The sequence below is a fragment of the Mus caroli genome, chromosome 17 (assembly GCF_900094665.2).
Source record: "Mus caroli chromosome 17, CAROLI_EIJ_v1.1, whole genome shotgun sequence".
Classification (NCBI taxonomy): domain Eukaryota; kingdom Metazoa; phylum Chordata; class Mammalia; order Rodentia; family Muridae; genus Mus; species Mus caroli.
The window spans coordinates 74328569-74329979 of NC_034586.1; the positions used below are offsets into that span (position 1 = coordinate 74328569).

Genomic DNA, 1411 nt, shown 5'->3' on the forward strand with positions numbered 1-1411 from the left:
GAGAGGTTGTCTTCTCTGCCCTTCTACTTGAACTGTGTTCCTCTCTGGTGCCCACGCAACCTTTTTTCCAGATCGCCCTCACACGTCTAACTCGTCTTTGTTTAGTGCCTCTGTCACCAAAATTTGGCCAAGGACCCATAGGTACTGAGCAGAGGAAAGCTTTGGATGAGACAAACTCACTTCTCCTGACCTCAAATTTTTTCAGAATTTTAGAGAATAATCATTTATACCTACACATCTGTAATNTTTTCACATAAATAAACCAGAACTCAGATAGAACGAATTAAAACGAGAGCGGAACAGAGCCCCCTGAAGACCCAACAGCACCCTTGGGCAGGCTGTCGGTACTTATGTTCCTCAGGATGGGCCCGGGGTAGAGAAGAGGCAGCTAGAAGCCAAGCCCCAGAGCTGGGTATGAATGTCCGCTCTGTCCGGTTCTCTGGGGTAAGGCCAGGCGCTTCCTATGCTTGGAATCACAGCGGCTTTTGCTTCTCTTTCCAGGATTTGTGCCAAAAGAAGAACTCAGCACACAGTCTTCGGAGCCAGTGCCGCAGGGAGATCCAAGTGAGTTAACTGAAGAGCTGGGCNCCCCGGGGTGGTTTGAACATCTCTCTCCTCTGCGTACTGACTTTCACTCAGACCCACCCCTCTCCTACCACACATCTATTGAGCTTCTACCTTCTGACACTTTGTTCTAAGGAGAAAGGAGAGCTTTTGAAGGATTTAAAGTATATGTATAAGGGGTAGACGATCAAGGGTTTTTTTTTTTTTTTTTTTTTTGGTTTTTTAAGTCACCATGGCAACAGGGTGAAGACTGGGAAGGGATGTGGAGGCAGGAAGGGTGGATGAAAAGAATTGACAGGCTGATCGTCAGGGGTGGAGTGCCATGGGAGTCAGAGAAGCCAGGTCTTGGAGTTAACCAGAAATTAGAGAAATTGGTAGAGTCAAGAAAGATAGGAAGAATCTATAAGTTAGGAGTGGGGCAGGAGACAGGACAGTTAAAGATGACATCTGCAGGACTCTGGAGACCACTCAGCTGGCAAAGGCTTTTGTTGCAAAGCCTAACGGCCTGAGTTCCACCCACGGTGCTCCCACTGGGCTTCCTCTGATCTACACACTGTGCCGTGACATAGTCATGCCCTCCCACACACACACACACACACACACACACACACTCGGCAAACGCATAGATCTAATTCACACTGTAAAAAAAAAAAAAGTGACTTGTGTGACTGGATAAATGTCACTGTGGTGAGGAGCACAGGTTGGACCAGAGTTGGGGACAGGAAGGCTGTCTATGCCTGTCATTTGCCATGAGATATTCAGCCCAATAGCAAGATCTAAAACTTGGATGAGATGGGACGGTTCAGTCCGAAATTCAGAGTCGGGGAAGAAGATGGCAGTGAATATA

General features: G+C 47.5%; 1 protein-coding gene across 1 annotated transcript in view; it reads left to right on the plus strand.

Annotated features, from left to right (window-relative positions):
* Vit (vitrin) overlaps positions 1–1411 on the plus strand; it is a 184072-nt gene that overhangs the window by 139559 nt on the left and 43102 nt on the right. Inside the window, exon 7 of the mRNA XM_021185807.1 lies at positions 502–564. Within this exon, the coding sequence (XP_021041466.1) occupies positions 502–564 (63 nt within the window). The remainder of the gene's footprint in view (positions 1–501; positions 565–1411) is intronic.